This window comes from Bombina bombina, chromosome 11 (assembly GCF_027579735.1).
Source record: "Bombina bombina isolate aBomBom1 chromosome 11, aBomBom1.pri, whole genome shotgun sequence".
In the NCBI taxonomy this organism is placed as follows: Eukaryota; Metazoa; Chordata; class Amphibia; order Anura; family Bombinatoridae; genus Bombina; species Bombina bombina.
In genome coordinates, this window is record NC_069509.1 from 49690970 (window position 1) to 49709746 (window position 18777).

The window sequence follows — 18777 nt, forward strand, 5'->3', positions numbered from 1 at the left end:
GCCAATCACATAAGGCATCTCTGTGCATCCACCAATCTTCATCTACTGAGCCTATCTCGATATGCTTTTCAAGCAAAGTATGTCAAGATAATGAGATAAGAGAAGTAAAAGACACTATTTAAATCTCTTAAAGGGACACTGTACCCAAAAATTTTCGTTCGTGATTCAGATTGAGCATGAAATTTTAATCAATTTATAATTTAATCCTATTCTCAAATGTTAATAATTCTCTTTGTATCTTTATTTGAAATGCAAAAATGTAATTTTAGATTCCGGACCATTTTTTGCGAAAAACCTGGGTTGTCCTTGCTGATTGTTGGATAAATTAATCCACCAATAAAAAAGTGCTGTCCAGAGTACTGAAATAAAAACCTAAAAAATTTGATGCCTTCTTTTTCAAATAATGATAGCAAGAGAACGAGGAAACTTTATAATATGAGTAAATTAGAAAGTTGCTTAAAATTGCATTCTCTTTCAGAATTACAAAATAATTAATTTTTGGTCAGTCTCCCTTTAAGGATATTTTGAGTTCATGTCCATTTAAGGAGACATTTCCAATAATGCTTGAAATATCATAAACCTATGCACCTTCCTTTCTCAAACTTAGTATAACATGTGACTAAAGCATATTTAGATTACCTTATGGATTGTTTTCCCCACTGTGAATGAAATATATATTCTAATGGCTGTATTTCGCCGTCTTCAGCTTAGAGGGACATTAAGCTATATGTTATTTACGTATTTTGAAGAATAATAGAATATTTAAACAACTTCATATTTAGTTTTATTCTCTCATTAGCTTTTAAGTATATATATTCTTGGATTAAAAACATAGCTACATAGGCTATTTTGATGCTGATTGATGGTTGCACATAGATGCCTTATGTCATTGTCTAAGACATGTGCATTGATATATATTTTTCAAAGTATATTTAAAGACTAAATGTAATTAAATAGTACATTCAAAAAATTTTAATAATTATTTTGTATTGTTTAAAATTCAATACACAATATATTTTTGGAATGTCCCTTTAAGGACCAAACCATTAGGAATATGTTGATTTAACATTGTAGAAATAAACTAAAGGGGAATGAAAATACATATAGATATGTGATGTCTAACCAAGAGGTAAGATAAAAAAAATATGTGCAATTATATTACAAACTAACTATAGTTAAATGACCCTTTAAATGACTCCACTAGAACAGAAAATCAATCAATATGGCATCCAATAACTAGCTTGTGCGAAATATGAAGTTAACTGACTTACCATTTTCATGATTTTTAAAGCTACATTTATGAAAATAATGTTTTTGTATACCTAAGTGTCAGGATAATGGCATACTTATTTCTCTGCACTGTCCCTTTAAAGCATCCTGTTCTCATTAACATCAACCTATTTAAGGCCCCTCCCAGCATTTTCACATTGCTTAGTATTGAAGTTTGTCTTAAACCTTAACCTGAGCCTGCTCTCTGTAAGATTTATCTTACTACTTCTGTTTGTTGGATTCCTCTACACCTGCTAGCTGGATTTCTGTTGTCATCCACTCCTTCCTGCCTGCTTCTCCCTCAAGAAGATTCAGCTATTTCAAAAGCCTCATTCATACCTTTACCTCTAACTCAGTTTCCCCTGCAGCTCACCGGCATTGGGATTCAATTTTCACTGAGCTCCACTTCCTCATGCTGTGACGTCATCAGCCAGCTGCTACTGAGCTTCCCTGCTCCTTCTGGCAAGTCGCCATTACAACCCTGTGTTTGCAACTATCATTATAACACTCCTGTTAGGGGTAAGCCAGTCTCTGTATTTTACTTTGCTGCTATACTCTAAGATTAGTATCTCAGTTGCTGCTGTTATTTTTCTGTGACTTTTATTTTCATTCCCTCATATCCTGCTGTTTTACCATAACTCTGTACACAATAGCAATTGCTTATTTTTTTTCTATGATCATAGTACCATTTTTTTCCTTGCTTATTTATTTTTTCCTTCATGGTAAAATCTCAGGTTTATCTGAGCATATCCCTGCTGCATTTACTTTCTCACAGTGACTACCCAGACACATGTGGTAGCCATAGGGAATATGCTCAATTACTGCCTGTATATTAAAACTTTGCAATAAGGAATAAGGTTTTACATAGCTGCCTAATTCCTAATCTTTGTTTTACCTTATCACTCTGTTGCAAACAACCATACAATTTTTATTGTTTTTTTCATTCCCAGCAGTTGTGGTCCAAATAACTAAGCTGCACACATTTTTTTTCTTTCTTATTTGTGCCTGACACTAAGGAAGATATAAGATCTTATAAAACAAATTTAAAATTCAACCACACTGTCACTTTAATGTAAGTGAACCACTTTCCCTTCTTAAAAGTGAAAATAAAAAAGTTATGTCGAATTCTGACTACATATCCGAAAATAATTTTTAATTTTAACATCTATAAATTACACAATAAAAGCATCGATGGATTTCACTCCCAAATTAATTGATAAAAGCTACTTGACTTTAACATTCTCTGAATAAGTGGATTTTCAAAAATTAATGCAATACATGATGCCTAATTTGATATTATGCATGTGCTTGTCAAATAGACAACTACCAGTCATGGGAGTCAAATATTTCTTTATTGTCAGATTATATGGATATTTATTATAATCTGTTCAAAAGATGGTCTTTAATAAAAATGAAAGGTTGATTATTTGAAATTTTTAATATAATTTTTTTTTTTTAATCCAAAAAATAAATAGAACAAGTGTAACTCATCACAGATGAAAATCTGAAAAAAAATAATAAAAAATTTTTAGTTATTTAATACACACGTAAAATAATCATTAAATAAAAAAAATTAAAATCATCTTGTGTCTATGCTCTAACTTTGTGCAAAATTTTATCAAGATATTTTGGAATCTAAAAAACAAACATAAAATCTATACCTATCCATCATTTCAAATACCATTATATTGTGTAATCAATATTACATTTAAATATCAGCATTTCCAATTATACCAAATAATGCATATAACATTTAAATAATTAAAAATACATATATGTATGCTGAACATAAATGTAATATTTCATGTCCGTTCAAATACCTCTATATCAACTATAATATGTATACCTTTGTCTGATTGTGATACAGAAGAATACAATTATGAACAAAGTAGGGGTAATGTATGTAAACTACAAATATTCTAATATAGGACGTGTATCTTTTAAAAAGATTTTACATTCTTCTTCCTGTGATTCTTAACTAGCATGCATTGGGCAAACCAACCTGGATTATGCATGGTCTTTGAAAGTCAATTCTCTAGAAAACAGTTTATCTTCAATAGGTGTCTTATTCATCATTTCCAAAATAGAGGACTGAAATACCATCTAAAAATAAAAAAATAATCTAAGTGTCTCCAATAGGATGCCTCCACATCCTTATTCCATCAAATAGTTGCCACTTACCATGTGAACATGTCTTTGTATGGTTTTCAAGGTCAGCACATTTGAAAGACAATGCCAGACATGATCCCATTGGTATTCTTCACTTTCAATCTTGGATTCTTTACTTTCAGTCTGGGAATTCTTCACTTTCAGTCTGGGAATTCTTCACTTTCAGTCTTCGAATTCTTCACTTTCGGTCTTGGAATTCTTCACTTTCAGTCTTTAGATGAAGTCATCTCCCTAATGGCAGAAAAAGTGTGATAAAAATATTATTTCAAGTGTGTGAATCAGTTCTGTACCCCTCTCCCACCCCCCATTTCTGAAATAATTTCTGTCACTAGCTTACTAAGCGTGTGTAGTATCTTGTGTTATGTTCTATCAATCAAGTGTGAAGATGAGTCATATTGAGCAGAACGAACCTCTAATGTGTGACTTTGAACCATAGTCATGCTAGAGGATAGTCATGCTAGATGATCCCTTTCTGAGTATTTAAATTTTAAGTAATGTGTAAACTAAATACTAGTTTTTAAAATGTATGCCATATGCTGTATTTTTGTGTAAAATTCCTGCCAGCCACAGTCCATACATTTATACTTACCAGCTGATGTCTTTAAAAACCAGGTGGCAAAGACTCGCTACAGGACCCAATGACCAGAGCATCACCTATATTAATAAATGTAAAAATTGTTATCATTTGATGAACAATCCTAACATATTTGCACAAATTTCTACTTGTCATTTCCCTAGAGTTCACATCTATTGACAATACTCCAATCTAACTTCTATTATTTACGTCTGAAGTGGCGGTTGATGATGTCTGCGCTAACATTGAGCCCCTCGTCCCGGAATGGCCCCTCTAGAATAGGATCATCCTCCTCATCTCTGAGGAGGTTTCGGGGCGCCTGGACAACCTGCAGCATCCCAGCCCGCTGTGCAATATTATGCAGGACGCTACAGGCTATAACGATATTAGCCACCTTCTGAGGGCTGTACTGGAGGGCTCCTCCCGACCTGTCAAGGCATCTGAATCTCATTTTGAGGAGCCCAAACATCCTCTCGACCACAGCCCTAGTTCTCTTGTGCGCCCTATTGTAGCGCTCCTGAGCATCATCAGTAGGGTTACGTAACGGCGTAATGAGCCAAGGCCGGCTCATGTAACCAGAATCACCTATAAATTATGAACAGAACAAAATTAAAATTTAATCCACAAAAATGTAATTATATTAAACAAATTTATTTGTGTACACGATAATCCAATAACAAATGTTTAAATTTAAAAATAATAATCTAGTTCAATCTTATTCTCTATCTGCCCATTTCAGCTAAGACATGCTACCTATGCGTATTTTGCATAAACCAGACCTTTGCTAAAATACAAACTAAATGGTTAAATTACATTTTCAAGTCGCCCATTTAAGCAATAACATGCTACATATCTACTTTGAGCAAAAACTAGACATTTGCGTAAAGAGACAATGACATGGTTAAATTGCATTTGCTATCTGCCCATTTCAGCTAAGACATGCTACCTATGTGTATTTCGCATAAACCAGACCTTTGCTAAAATACAAACTAAATGGTTAAATTGCATTCTCTATCTGAGCATTTAAGGTAAGACATGCTACCTATGTGTATTTCGCATAAACCAGACCTTTGCTAAAATACAAACTAAATGGTTAAATTGCATTCTCTATCTGAGCATTTAAGGTAAGACATGCTAAAACTAGACATTTGCGGAAAGAGAAATAAATGGTTAAATTGCATCCTATAGCTGCACATTACACTAACAGTTTTAGACTACAGTGGCAATTGTCTAACTAATTAACCATGTTGTGCACAAATACTCACCAACGAGATACCCAGGGGGAAATTGTCTTTCCTCAAACTGCCGCCACAGGGAGGACAGAGAGAGGATGCGGGCATCATGACAAGCCCCGCCGAAATTCGCACACACTTGCATAATCCTCATACGTGCGTCACAAACATACTGCACGTTGAGGCTATGAAAATGTTTGCGATTTCGGAAGGGCAAGTCATCAGCTGGAGCACGCAGAGCAATGTGGGTACAATCAATCGCTCCCAAGACATTGGGCAATTCAGCAATAGCAAAGAATTCCCTCTTCAGGCGCCTCCAATCACCATCATTCTGAGGGAATCCTATGTAATGCTTACTTACACGTACCATGGCGTCCAGAAAGTGATCAAACACTTGAGACAGGCCATGCATGTACATTTCTCCTGATTGAAAACTCCCGGAGGCCAGGACGTATAGACAACTTAGCATCTTAGTGATGCCAGGGACAGCAGTCCTTATTCTTATACGTGGCTCCAGATGAGGTCTAAGAACATCGTAAAGGCCAATGAGCTGTTCGCGATTGAGCTTATACTTGTCATAAACCTCGAAGTCGCTCATGTTTTCCAAGGTGGGTCTTACCCTGTATACACGAGGACCTCGAACCAGACGAGCCCTTTGTCTCACTCGGAGCCGCCGAGGCTGCCTGATTCTATCAACCGCTACTCGGGCAACAGCACCACCAGCAGCGTCTACCAGATCATTGTCATCCATATTTGCCAAGCTTAGCAGCACGAAGCCAAACAGCAGAGCAAACACAGCGCAAGGAGTAACAAGGTATGCAAAAACACAGAAGCGAATTGATACAATGTCGATCACCATGGACGCTTTGGTCATGTTGTTTGGGGGATTTATAGTGCAATTAGTCCAATGGTAGTGAGTTTGTAATGATTGCTAATTGTATTCACTTGTTTGTATGTGAGCGGCGCGAAAGCTTTCAAAGTGGGCGGTTTACTTAGGTGTTTGGTGAAATGTTGTTTTCCCCCAATGAATCTCAATGTGAAAGGGTAAAATATCACACATACAGTGCATGTTTGTAATGTTTGTTCATATGCGTAATAAATATTTATTAAACGCGATGTTATAGTAAAAAGCACACTAACATGAATGAAAGTTCATAGTTGTGTATAATGTGTGCATAGAATGTGATCAATCAATGTTGCTGCAATATTGTTTGTAAACGATAAAGTAACAGCTGCCATCTGTAGTATTGTATATATAAGTGATTAGCGAGATGTAAATATTGTACGCGTCCCATTAAAATCGGCATAATAATTCTGAACTTCCGTCTGTCATCTGTAGTATTGTGTATATATAAGTGATTGGCGAGATGTCAATATTGTACGCGTCCCATTAAAATTGAACTAATAATTCCGAACTTCCGGCTGTCATCTGTAGTATTGTATATATAAGTGATTTGCGAGATGTCAATATTGTACACGTCCCTTTAAAATCGGCATACTAATTCTGAACTTACGGCTGTCATCTGTAGTATTGTATATATATAAGTGATTTGCGAGCTGACAATATTTAGTACGCATCCCTTTAAAATCGCCATAATAATGATGTTCCAAACTGTTGTTTACGTATATGTTGTATTGAGTGGTAAAGTTCTGAAAGGGGCGGTACAGTTGTAAAGCTGTAATGTGTATGGTTGAATCTTCTAATGACGTCATCATATTATTAACCTGCCTGTGTATTTCTGAAATCCTCATTGTGTTGTTGTATTTGACTACATTGTTATTGTGTGCTGATTAAAATATAAATGTGTGCTTTGTGGTTGCGTGATGCGTGTTATGTACATATACGTATATATTGTGATTGTATCCCACATATGCTGACTTCTTTAAAGCGGTCTAGCATTGTTGTTCTTTCCCATAAAGTGACAGCTGTAATCTGTTGTAATGATGTTCTTATTGTACGTAATTCCTAATGGTATATTGTGATCGAATCATGATGTTAAAAGTACAGTAAAATCCCGATTTTCGGTTTCGTGATTCATAGAGAGAATGTAATGTGTTTTCCCCCCATCATTTGAATGCACATGTATGAGTGAATGTTAAAAGTAAAGTATGTGCATCCATGACTGATCATGTGTTAAGCCTATGTAGATATGCTGTTGCTGCAATCATATGAGTTGAATAAATGAAATGCAATAATAAAGGTAAATGAGAGGTGTTTCCCATTGTCTACTGTTTGTGAATCCTGACATGTTCCAATTATTTTTGTGTCCGTTTAAATGTGATGTGATTGTTGAAAATGTTTGTTACTAGTGATGGTGATTTGTAGTTGATGTAATGTAAAAGTATCATACAATTTAATGTTGTTGTGAATTTCCCATAAGTAAACTCCATAAGTCCACCATAGGGAAATAGCCATTTCTTGATCTATTTGTCATAGCTGGGTCTAACGCAGAAAAACATGAGTTATTTTCCGAATTCTAGCGCTGGTATTTAGAGTTTTTTTGTCTACGCTTTTTGCGTGCGTTAGGGAAATCTGTCTGTCGCGTGCACGAGCATGTCTTCCCCATAGAAGTCAATGGAGGCTCAAAATTTGTGTGTAAATAAAATCCAAGACTGGTTTTGAGCGTAAAGTGAGTGACGTCATGGTCTTGTGTGAAAAAGTAGCTAAATCGTGTTCATTTCGTAATAAATAACTTCTTTGTGTATGTAATGTGGTGTATATTGTTTGTATGCATCGATGAGTGTATGTTTGTGATAATATTATTATTTAGATGTAGCTATATGAGTGTCTTTTCCCGTCTGTCAATGTAAGTCAATGGCAAAATAGATTTGTGTTGGTTTTTTTTTCTAACACCCGAGATCTTGCAACTTTGATCCTTTCTATTTAGATGGGAAGAAAAAAAATCTGAAAAATAAATATAGTGTAGTGTTTGTATGAGTGTAAGTGTACTTTGTGTAATATTTGTTTTGTGATTCATGGATGTTTATTTTGTCGGTAGATGTTAACTCCTGGGTCTGAGCTGTCGGTAGAGCTTTCTGCGTTCGGAAAAATTTGAGTGTCGGTAAGTGAACTCTAAATACCAGTGGGCGGTAAAAACCAGCGTTAGAAGCCCTATACGCTGGTTTTGACGGCTAACGCAAAACTCTAAATCTAGGCGTATGACTTTGAAGGCCGCCTCTAATCTGAAAGCATTTTGACAGTTTTTCACCAGTAGAGGGTGTTAGTTCATAAGTTTCAAATAGATAACATTGTGCTCACTCCCATGGAGTTACCTAGGAGTGAGCACTGATTGGCTAAAATACAAGTCTGTCAAAAGAACTGAAATAAGAGGGCAGTTTGCAGAGGCTTAGATACAAGATAATCACAGAGGTAAAAAGTATATAAATATAACTGTGTTGGTTATGCAAAACTAGGGGAATGGGTAATAAAGGGATTATCTATCTTTTAAACAACAAAAATGCTGGTGTTGACTGTTCCTTTAAGTTACCAACCTAACACTGGAAATTCTAATATTATTATATTATTAAATTCTTTGGGGGTTACTTTTTGAATTTCCACAACTTGAAATATTTTATTGAGAACTTAAACTTTAACTTTGGCATTAACACAAGTTTTTGCCATTTAATTTCCTGGTATTTTTTATTGTAAAAAATATTTGTGTAGCCACATATGTTTGTTGTGTGTGTAGTGGGGTAGTGTACAGTATGTGTATGTAGTGTATAAGTGTAGTCTTTGTGCCTGCGTAGTGTTTATGTGTGGTCTAACGTCCACTTATAAATATACAGTATATGTAACAGGACAAAGCAGAAGGTACTTACTGTCTTCCGACATTTTATACTTCATGACTGAAAGTCCCCTTTATTTGATCCAATGGTAAATCCTAGTGCCAAAGGGCCGTAATAATAAATAAATGACGCGCTGACTCAGATGTGCAACTAGCGCTGCTGATTGGACCTTTCGTGTGGGTTAAAAACACAGTACTATAGGGTCAATAGTCTTAAAATTACATTGTCTATCAAATTAAAGCATATAAATCAACTATTATAGCTCTTTAAAGGGACAATGGAAAAAAAAGCTGAGTAGAAAATATCACCTAAAGATCTCTCTGTAAAAACGGAAGTTATTTTACCTTAAATTTTTTAAGTATTCACACTCCACTGTAAAGAGACTTTAAGCAGCCATTCAGGATGTTTGTCCCAGGACTTGCAAGGAAGTGTGCACCTGGCATGTGCAGGCACAGTCATGTTATTTTTCTATTCAGTTTATGTAAATTCTATGAAATCTCATGAGATTTCAGTGAAATATCTTGAGATCACAGCAAAGCATTACCTCAGCACTGCGGATGCTGATTGGCTTTTTTTTTTTTCTTCAACTTGCAGCTGGACAGCAGCTGAAGTATAACAGTTTACACAGCACTTACTCTGGTGAGCTGAATAAATTGTGAGGTAAAATATCTTTCTTTTTTACATAGAGATGTCCAGGTGATATTTTCCTGTCAGCTTTTTACAGTAATGCAGCTCACTTTCAAGTGATTTAGCATATGAGTATTATGTCCCTTGAATATATTTTACAATGAAGGACATTCTGATGCAAATATAAAAATAACTAATCATAACTAATTTCATTCGTTTTTTTTTTTTGTTTTTTTCTAACGGACTAAGTAAAATGCATATAAGCATCATTTAAAAATAGATTTTCCTATCCTAAATATAAGGGAATCATTTTATACTAAAGGGGAATTAGTATTTAAAAAAAGGGTTCGTGCTCCTCATCCTGTCAGGGAAACCGTTTTTTTTTATTTTCAAGGAGTAAAAAAACCAAACTACAATATTGTTCACAGCCCTGAACTGAAACCCCCAGTGTTTTATTACAGTGACTGAATGTTATGTGGCTGGAAAAATAAAAATGAGGCCGCTCAGCTCGGGTTTTATCATTGTCTGGTAATATCAGCACGTTAACAACACTTAGTGACAACCGTGCATTATAGTTTCGTTTATGTGACATTTTGTTTCCGTCTCCTGTTTATGTGCAAAATGTCAAGGCGTCTACAGCGTTTCCATGGCAATGCACGTAAACCACTCCCCGCCATCTTGTTCGTTTGTCCAAAGTAGTCAATAAAGTTTCGCTATTTATGACATCTCCTCCCTTTGGTCCTTTTAAATCTCCCAATTTCCCATGATGCATCAGGCTTATTTTTAAACCACCCACCAATCAGCAAAGCACATTCTGCTTCAAAACCAACGGCGGCTGCAGGGCCGGGAGTAGTGGGATTAAAGGGCCGGTAGCAGTGATCTCGGCCGGTAACAAGTGCTGGTTTCTCCAGTTATACAATAACATACATTTAACCATGGCACAAATAGCCGGTAAGCCTATACAAAAGCTGACTACGGCTGCTCCCGATGCAGTTAAACCCCCGGTCTCATCGTCCTCATCGCTTGCAGCAGTAAAGGAGATACCCGAAATTTTAGTTGATCCCCGCACCCACCGCCGGTTTCTGAGAGGCCGTTTTCTAGGCAAAGGAGGTTTTGCCAAATGTTACGAGATCACCGATTTAGAGACCCGGGAGGTCCTGGCCGGCAAGATCGTGCCCAAGAGCTTACTGCTCAAGCCGCATCAGAAGGACAAGATGACCATGGAGATCGCCATTCACCGCAGCCTGTCACATAAGCACGTTGTGGGCTTTCACGGATTCTTCGAGGACAGTGACTTTGTATTTGTAGTGCTGGAGCTCTGCAGGCGGAGGGTGAGCTGTGAAGGATCTGTGCAATTTAGTGTAAAGGGTGCAACTTCCCTGTGATGGTTATAACATAAATTAGTGTATAAGAAGGGGTTAGTGAGGTCTATTAGGGGGGGGGGGGTTGATTTAGGGGATCCTAATGGGGTACTTGTTACCCTTATATCTGAGCATACAAGGGAGGTGGTGGGGCAACTGTACAAGGGCTGAGACCAGGAGAGCTTGAGGGAAAGTAAAGGGTTACTGATTGTATATTGGATTTCAGCATAGGGAGGGGGTTACATTGATTTCAGTGTCGGTGGCATTTATAGAAAGTGGATAAAATGTCAATTGTTCAAATGGGGGGGGGGGGGGGTGGTAGGGAGTGCCTCGTGGAGGGGTACAACGTCAATGGGCTGTGGGTACTGGAGAGTGAATGGATATGCTGGTATAACTGGTAACATTTCACTACACACCAGTATGTGCTTACAGTAATACATATAAGGAAATCCCCATACGTGTTTTTTATATATTATGGCACAATGCAGGGCAAGTTCTTGTTTGGATCCTTTTTGGCAGCTAAATAGTTATTTGGGCCACCTACATACGTGCCCATATTTTATCTTGTTACCATAAACCATTTGTCACAAGGCATTTTATAATCGTTTATGGTCCAGAGTTCTATTGTTGGAGAGTAAATCTATAGTAGCAACTTATAACTGAAATCAGTTCTGAATGCTAAAAGGCTTAGTCTTCTAAAATACCCTGCAACTTACTCCTTTGTTAGGTACTTGTACTGTTGTCTGACTAATGTAAGGCAGACTCCTAGCTAGCTGTCTTCAGCAGTTATACTACAAGTTATTTTGTTAGCACTGACTCTGGGAACAAATGAATTGGCTTATTTTGGTTAAAAAGATTAAAATGTCAATTTCAATTCTGCTGATTAAACCTAACATGCGGATTCCCTGACAGCCTGCAGCTCAGGAGCTGATCAACAGTCCACAGTCCAACTGAAACTTTTATAAACTTCAACTCGCCCCCTGCTGGTGGCTTTTATTCACTCAGATTTGAATAGAAACAAATTCCTGCTCCTCCAATATAAATTCATATAAGTTTTTTTGAATAGCTTTTTAGAATTTGCTAGTTGCATTTTTTAGAAGTATGCAGCAGATCTGTTCTAATGATTTAGTTGAGTCTGGTGTGATCTTATTTTAATAAACTTTTTTTTTGTTTTCCTTTTTCCCTCCCTTTAGTCTCTATTGGAGTTGCACAAGAGAAGGAAAGCAGTTACAGAACCAGAAGCCAGATACTATTTGCGGCAGACAATTCAGGGCTGTCAGTATTTGCACAGCAATCGTGTCATTCACAGGGATCTGAAACTTGGGAACCTCTTCCTTAATGATGACATGGAAGTCAAAATAGGTAACTTCAGTACTAATTTGGACTCTGCTTCAGAACCTTAGCCATAGCTGTACAGTGACTGAGTTCTGAGCAAGACTCCTTAGCTGGTCTGTCTCTAACTGATATCTCCTTCAGGTGACTTTGGGCTGGCAACCAAAGTGGAATTTGATGGGGAGCGAAAGAAAACTCTTTGTGGGACCCCAAATTACATTGCACCTGAAGTTTTGGGCAAGAAGGGACACAGTTTTGAAGTGGACATATGGTCCCTAGGATGCATCATGTGAGTTCTTCTCAGGGATGTCAGCACAATCTTGTAAACTAAGCCATACTTCCTTATCGGGATCCTAATTACATTTGACTTATTTCCTAGGTACACGCTGCTGGTTGGAAAGCCTCCCTTTGAGACATCATGCCTGAAAGAGACTTACCTGCGGATTAAAAAGAATGAGTACACTATTCCCAAGGTAGGTCTGGGCCGGTCTGTGTGCATGGCACTGAAGACTGATGTTTAATGCCTTTATATTGTTGTATATTAAAGGGACATAATAGAGGGACAGTAAAATTCTAGAAAAGTTATTGCACTACTGCTTGCTTAAAATTAATGTAACATTTCATGAATGAGTGCCCAGTTTTTTAAAATACTATTAAAAACGGGGGCACTTTCGTTCATGAAAGTTTATATTGCAGTGGTTTTGTTAAATTTTTTCACTTTAATGGTCGTCTCTGAAGCAGCAATGCATTACCTGGTCATTGGTTGACCGTTTCACTTATATGCCTTCCTCGATTGGCCCATGTTGCACTCTAGAGCGGCAATACATTGCTGATCTTGAACTGGCTAACACTGTTTAAGTGACTTATATTTTTTCTGCTGGTAGTGATGCACAAATTCTTGTATTACTATAAACAATACTATACCTAGTTATGGTAGTGATCTGGTTAACTGCAAAATTACTAGTTGCATTTTTTTGGACTCAAACCACCCCAATGCTAAGCTCTTTTAAATGGCGCTTTTGGAGCCTTCAGAAAATAGTTCTCAGCCTTTCATTTAGGGCTTTTGAACACACTAAAAATCATGTGAACCCTGTAACTTCATGGTGTGATACATCCAGTTAGCCACAACTACAGAAATGTACCTCTCTTACCACTAAGACTTTGCCTGGGTACAAAGAAATAGAAGTGCTGTTTTTTGTTTGCACAGCTTTTTTGTAAACCTCCCTTCTTATAGTACTTTCCTAAACAGCTTGATGAAAGGTCAGATTTCAAGTAAAGGTGCAGAAGACCCATTGACTAAGGCTTTGTAGATAAAAGGGGAAAGTACAGCAAGTAAATGAAGATAAATACATTTATTTTTTTTCCCTATAATTGACATTCCTACAATCTTCTTCCAGCACATTAATCCTGTAGCTGCAGCACTTATACAGAAAATGCTTCGCTCAGACCCTAAAACCAGGCCCACTATTGACGAGTTGCTGAATGATGACTTTTTTACAACTGGCTACATTCCTAACCGGCTCCCCACTACCTGCCTCACTGTGCCTCCCAGGTTTTCAATTGCTCCAAGCAGCATTGATCCCAGCTTACGGAAGCCACTCACTACAATTAATAAAGGTTAGTAGGAATAGTTTTATGGTATAAGTCTTTGTGTCTATAAACCATAAAGCAACATTTGTTGGAAAGTCTCCACCTGTTAAGAGAAGCCACTTGATGACACTTGATACTCCTTTTTAGATCATGTCATTTTAGCATTTGTGACCTTTCAGTGTTGTGTATTTTAAACCACTTTCCAATTTACTTTTATTGAGTCTGCTTTGTTCTCTTGCTTTCCTTTAACCCCTTAATGACCACAATGTACCCTGTATGTCACTGGTCGTTAAGGGTTTTTTTCAGGACATAGCACAAGTCTAGCAAAAACACACTATTAATGCGCTCCCTCCAGCAGGCTTTGTGGAATAGAGCAGTCTCAATGCTGGTGGCAAGACTGCGCTTTAAAACAATCAAGTCCCAAAAATAGGCCAGTGACATACAGGGTACGTCGCTGGTCCTTAAGGGGTTAAAGAAACGGCAACACATGGGTGAGACAATAACATGAGATGTATTTACAGCCAGATTAGCAGCTGCTGAACTTAAAGGGACAGTCAACTCAGATGTTTTTGTTTTTAAAAGATGGATAATCCCTTTATTACCCATTCCTCAGTTTTTCACAGAAAACATGGTTATATTAATACACATTTTACCTCTGATTACCTTGTTTCTAAACATCTGATGACCTCTGATCACATGACTATCTATTGACTTGCATTTAGGTCAATTAGTGATGTGGTGGTAGAATCCATGGGAGTCGGCACAATGTTATCTATGTCTCACATGAACTAGCTTACCCTGATATGAAAAGCAAAAGCATGTGATCAGCGGGCTGTCTTTAGGGACTTAAAAACATACAGAAATTTTATATTATCTTTAAAAAAAAATTGTGTTGAATGTCCCTTTTTAACTAGGTTTGCTTTTTAGGACCAAAAAGCAAATTAGATCATACAAGTAAACTAAAGGTTTTTTTTTTTTTTTTTTTAAATTGCTTGCTCTAAGAATTGAGAATCTGTGTTTCATGTCCCTTTTTAACTCCTTTGTGGGTTTCAAATTGTCTGTACAGAGTATAATTTTTATTTTTAAACACTTTCTGTAAAGTAATGGGAGCTGACATGTTAGAACCTAGGTTCCCCCATCTTCCTTCCACTGAGGACTAAGATAAGACTGCAAATAGTGTGCAGATAAGGCTGTGGTAAAATTATATCTATCATCTCTATCTATCATCTATCTCTTCCACAGCATTGTCTGCAGCAGAGAGAATGTAAAACCTAGCTTCCAACATGGTGGTGCCTATTAAAACTAATTTTACACATCCTCTGTATTTAAACTAATTGGTTTAGAGTATACATCCACACTCTTTGCTTTGAAAACCTTCTATATAGCATTTGTGCCCTTTTAATATCCCTTAAACACGTAGCAAATGGTTGTTAGGCTGTTATCTAAGCTCCTATCTGTTCCTCTTATGCAGGGCAGGAATCTCCTCTTGTTGAGAAGCCGATGGCTGTAAAGGATGAAGATGTCCCCCCTGAGGGAACGGAGCCCGCAGACTGCTACCTGTCTGATATGTTGCTGCAACTCACAAGTGTTAATGCTGCAAAGCCATCAGAGAGGGCAACTATCCAACAAGGTGAGTGCATGGTCTGGTACTGAGAGCTTTAACTTGTTACCAGTGAACAAGCTTCTTATATAGGGGTGGGTGTCAAAACATCTAGATATCTCCTGCAGCTCATGAGCTAAAGAAACGGTCTAGAAGCAATGGTTCTCTTATAATTTTTCTTTAATACAATTTTAAATAACTTTGAAATTTTCTTCTATTAAATTTGCGGTTTTTTTTTTGTTTTTTTTTTCCCAGCAATGCCCCTACTGGGAGCTAGCTTAAATTGGGTGAGCAAATTTGCAGCTAGCTCCCAGTAGTGCTTGGCTGCACCTAAACCTTACCTAAGTATGATTTTCAGCAAGATAAGGAAGCAAATTGGATAAGGGTATACACATTTTTAAAATGTACTTCTAAAATCTGAATTTTGAAAAAAGGTTTCATGTCCTTTTAACCACAGTACTTTACCACTACTCTAATATGACAATTTCTTATCTTTTCAGAGGAAGCAGAAGATCCCGCTTGTAATCCAATATTCTGGGTTAGCAAATGGGTGGATTATTCTGACAAGTATGGATTAGGTATGTACATTTGATTTGCCAATTAAATATCTATCTTACTAAAACGCTAGTCTAATAATGCCTTCCCCCGCACAGGTTACCAGCTCTGTGACAACAGTGTAGGCGTTCTCTTCAATGACTCAACACGGTTGATAATGTATACTGATGGAGACAGCCTGCAATATATTGAGCGCAATAATACAGAGTCTTATCTCAATGTGCGTTCGTACCCTGCTGCTTTAACAAAGAAGGTAACTTGCCTTGGTTTGCGTTGCTATGAGTAGCTTTTCCATATTGGTCTGTAAAATGGCTGTGTATTGTGTGGAAAGATTGGCACTAAATGGCTGGCTTTCTTTAACCTAGTGTGATGCATTTTCCTACAGATTACGCTGCTAAAGTACTTCCGTAACTACATGAGCGAGCACCTTCTTAAGGCTGGTGCGAACATCACTCCTCGGGAGGGTGACGAGCTGGCTCGCTTGCCCTACCTGCGTACTTGGTTCAGGACGCGGAGTGCAATTATCCTCCATTTGAGTAATGGCACCGTTCAGATCAACTTTTTCCAGGTAAGTAGTGGTGGAAATATTGTAGAGGCACATTAAAGGGACACAAAATCAAACTTTTTTTTTTTTTTTTTTTTTTTTTTTTATTTAGCTAAAGCATACAATTGTAAACACCTTTTTCTAATTTACTTCTATTAATTTTACTTATTCACTTGGTATCCTTTCTTGAAGGAGCAGTAATGTACCACTGGGAACTAGCTGAACACATCAGTAAGCCAATCACAAGACATATGTGCGTCCAATCAGCAGCTAGCTCCTGAGACCATCTAGATATGGTTTTCAACAAAGGATACCAAGACAATGACTTAAATTAGAACATTGTTTAGAAATGTGTGCTATCTAAATCACAAGAGAAATTTTGGGTTTCATGTCCCTTAAATAGTTTGTAAGCTATGTGTAATTTGCAGCGTTTATCTGAGGATTTAGCAATAAAGCGGCTCTATTGGTTGGGTTCTTGTGGGTAGATGTGGCAAGGCAATGCATGGGGGGTGGGTTATGCGCTTTAGGGGAGAGCGGACCCTACACTGCAGAGTCCTAAATTATAAGGACAGTAAACAAGTGTGCCTGATTTTAAAGGAACAGTAATGTCAAAATTAAACTTAAATTGACTGTTTAGAGCATGACTCCTTAAATAACTTTCCAATTTGCTTATCAATTTTGTTTAGTTCGCTTGGTACCCCTTAAAAATACTTGGGTGAGCTCAGGAGTGTGCATGTGTCTATAGCCACCTGGCACTAGTGTTTGCAACATTGTTTGCGATGCTAAAGAGAAGTGCATGCTCCTTAGCTTTAACAGCATACCTAGCTGTAATCAAAGGATATAAAGAGAACAAAGCAAACTTGATAAGAGGTAAAGTGGAATGTTTTTAAATCACATGCTCTATCTGAATCAAGGTTTCATTTTGACCTCTTTTGTAGCTTTAATCGCATGCACTTATGTACAGGTTATAGAGGTGGCATTGGTTGTGGGTTTTGAGATGGATGTGCATGTAATGTCTAACACCTTTTTATCTTCCAGGACCATACAAAAATCATCCTTTGCCCACTTATGGCTGCTGTCACTTACATAGATGAGAAGCGGGAATTCAGGACATACAAACTGAGCGCAATTGAGGAGTTTGGCTGCTGCAAAGAGCTGGCCAGTCGCCTGCGCTATGCACGAACAATGGTGGAAAAGTTGCAAAGCTCAAAATCTGGCTCTGCACGTGTAAAAAGCGCAGCGTAGCTGGACTTATAAACTCTGGACAATACCTTTTCCAGGCTGCTTGAGGACTGGAAATTTAACACTTTATCCCCTTCTCCTGCTAAAGTATTAGAAGGGTTAACCCTTGCTGTGGTAGCATTGGGCTGTGAATTTTAAGATGTATTTGAAAAGCAACAAGAAACATATTAAATTACCCCCCCCAAACTGTACAGTTCACTTATTTCCCCCCTGTTTCTGCAGTTCTGACTGGTGCTTTCTATTTGACATCATGACACAACGCCGGCTTTTACTGAGCTGCATATGTACTTATGTCCTGTCTGCTATATTTGTTACTAAATGTTTATATGGTGTCTGGTTTTAATGTAAAAATGCCAAACTTAATCGTTTTGTATATTAATAGCAAATTAAAGTTTTGTAAATCCTGCTTGTGACTTTGTTGGGGTTTTTTTTGTACTTGGCTTGAAAAAAAGATGCTATAGAAAATTGTGCATGGGAGACTATTCCTATTTAATGGTGTTCTCATGTAAAAAGTGGTGTTTTTTTTTTTTTTTTTGTTAAATTAGGCAGTTGCGCTAAAGCACTAGTTTAAATGCAATCTGTTAGTCAATTGGAAAAATATAAAGCAATTTTTAAAGTTTTATAATAGTGCAGAAGTTTACAATTTCTTTTTTGTCTGCAGCTAATTTGCAATGCAATTGTCAAGTGCCCCTTGAATAAATTTGTTTCCTTTTCGCTTGGTCTAACATAGAAATGTAGTAATAGAGGTGCATTGCTTATATGAATGTGGTGCAGAGTTAAAGCGCTAACCGTTCTTGCATGTGTTTGTTCTTTCTGCAGACATGCTGCATTTTCTGCAATGACATCTCAGATCACTGCATGTTCTGCCATGGGGTGAATGCTAACTAACCTGAATG

At 37.2% G+C, this 18777-nt stretch overlaps 1 protein-coding gene across 1 annotated transcript; it reads left to right on the plus strand.

Moving 5' to 3' along the window:
- The first annotated feature begins 10470 nt into the window (after positions 1 to 10470).
- On the plus strand, positions 10471 to 18287 carry PLK1 (polo like kinase 1). Its single transcript, XM_053694861.1, has 10 exons — positions 10471 to 10988; positions 12212 to 12380; positions 12495 to 12639; positions 12730 to 12823; positions 13748 to 13967; positions 15412 to 15570; positions 16041 to 16118; positions 16194 to 16348; positions 16481 to 16663; positions 17678 to 18287. Exons 1-10 carry the CDS (start codon positions 10593 to 10595, stop codon positions 17882 to 17884), a joined length of 1806 nt encoding a protein of 601 aa, XP_053550836.1. The 5' UTR covers positions 10471 to 10592; the 3' UTR covers positions 17885 to 18287.
- The last annotated feature ends 490 nt before the right edge of the window (positions 18288 to 18777 follow it).

What these genes read in the sequence shown, in the direction of transcription:
- PLK1 (XM_053694861.1), top strand. Translation starts at nt 10,593, where the DNA reads ATGGCACAAATAGCCGGTAAGCCTATACAAAAGCTGACTACGGCTGCT. An exon ending in CTGCTGCTTTAACAAAGAAG is followed by an intron (nt 16,349 to 16,480) that starts GTAACTTGCCTT and finishes ATTTTCCTACAG; the next exon opens with ATTACGCTGCTAAAGTACTT. An exon ending in TTCAGATCAACTTTTTCCAG is followed by an intron (nt 16,664 to 17,677) that starts GTAAGTAGTGGT and finishes TTTATCTTCCAG; the next exon opens with GACCATACAAAAATCATCCT.